The sequence below is a fragment of the Sinocyclocheilus grahami genome, unplaced genomic scaffold (assembly GCF_001515645.1).
Source record: "Sinocyclocheilus grahami isolate Dianchi unplaced genomic scaffold, SAMN03320097.WGS_v1.1 scaffold519.1, whole genome shotgun sequence".
In the NCBI taxonomy this organism is placed as follows: Eukaryota; Metazoa; Chordata; class Actinopteri; order Cypriniformes; family Cyprinidae; genus Sinocyclocheilus; species Sinocyclocheilus grahami.
This window is the reverse complement of record NW_015505698.1, coordinates 463,926-465,263: the sequence shown is the minus strand read 5'-3', so window position 1 is coordinate 465,263 and position 1,338 is coordinate 463,926. Positions and strand designations below refer to the sequence as shown.

Genomic DNA, 1,338 nt, shown 5'->3' with positions numbered 1-1,338 from the left:
ACAAATTTAGGACGGTTTATACGCAACATTTTATAAATGAGGCCCTAGATGTCTACTCTAGACACTGTCTGAATATGTCTGTGTTTTGCTTTCACAGGTCAAGAGATTGCCAAAGAACTCTCTCAGGACGACCCACAGCAGTTAAAGGGCGACTCTGGCTGTGACACTGATAACGGCTCACAAACACAGATATATGGTGTTCTGGGACCATGCTTGCCTCCGACTCCTCCAAACAGTCAGAACTTTTCCCTCCAGAACAAGAAATGGCGCCAGGATCACAGGCTGCTAAAACACATGCAGTTCCTACGCTGTCTGAGTGGCTTGAGCAGAGGCTATGAGTCATCTCTGTGTCGTGGTGGGGATGAGGTCTGGGAGTCAGTAGTGCAGCTGCTGGATTCTGTGGTGGAGGTTTTCCGGCAGGCCCATGTTGGACAGCCTCTGCATCACCCAGAGCAGCTGCATCATGCCACACAGGTGGTGGCACAGACCCTGAGTCGAGGAGGATCACGGCATGGGTGTTCAGGCCAGCACTTCAGCAAAGTGGATGATCTGTTGAAAGAGATGATCAACCTACTGCTCACCAACCAAAAACTCAATTCGGTAAGTGACAGAGGTTTATGTACAGTACTGTGGGTAAAACCGCTTGCAAGACTAGACAAGCAATGGGCCAGGAAACTTAGGTATCACACATCTACGCATCTTTCTGTACTTGCATGCTTAAGGCTGCGGTCCAAAAAGTAGTTATGTTTCCATCACCCTGTTTTTATACGCATTTTGAAATATCGCATCAGAAATGAGTGATGTAAACACCAAATTGCGAATAAAAATCCCTTAATTTGCACAAGTTTTTACGCTCGCTTGAGGTGGACTTGTGTGAAAAAGGGTTAATGCAAATCATGGAAGATGGAAATGCATTTGCTGAATAAATTCCTCCATGCGCATCAAAAAAGTAATGTGACTAACCAGCGGACTGATCTCATTCCATAGCATCTGAAATGTTGTTATAGTCAACATATGTTTGGCGCGCATGCGCACCGCGGCGCTCATTCACTGAAGTCTGTGAAGTTTAGCGGAGATTTGCGAAGAAGAGGGCTCATGCACTCCTGCCAGCAAAATGGAAATATTTATATGGCTTTCTAACATTTACAGATGGAGAATATACATGTAAAATGTAAGTTATGCATTAAGGAAAATGGCACATCTCAAACGCGTTAAACAGCTCAAGGAGAGTCTCTGCCAGCCTCACACGCAGCCTTTCTGGCAGAGCATCTTACGGGCCGAGGCGCTTTAAACTATACAAAACTATGAACTATACTATATCCTACGAGTTTTTTTTTT

The 1,338-nt window shown here is 45.1% G+C and overlaps 1 protein-coding gene across 1 annotated transcript in view; it reads left to right on the top strand.

Annotated features, from left to right (window-relative positions):
• The window catches only part of mei4 (meiosis-specific, MEI4 homolog (S. cerevisiae)), a 49,896-nt gene that overhangs the window by 13,701 nt on the left and 34,857 nt on the right, over positions 1-1,338 (top strand). Inside the window, exon 3 of the mRNA XM_016237574.1 lies at positions 98-600. Coding sequence (XP_016093060.1) covers positions 98-600 — 503 coding nt within the window. The remainder of the gene's footprint in view (positions 1-97; positions 601-1,338) is intronic.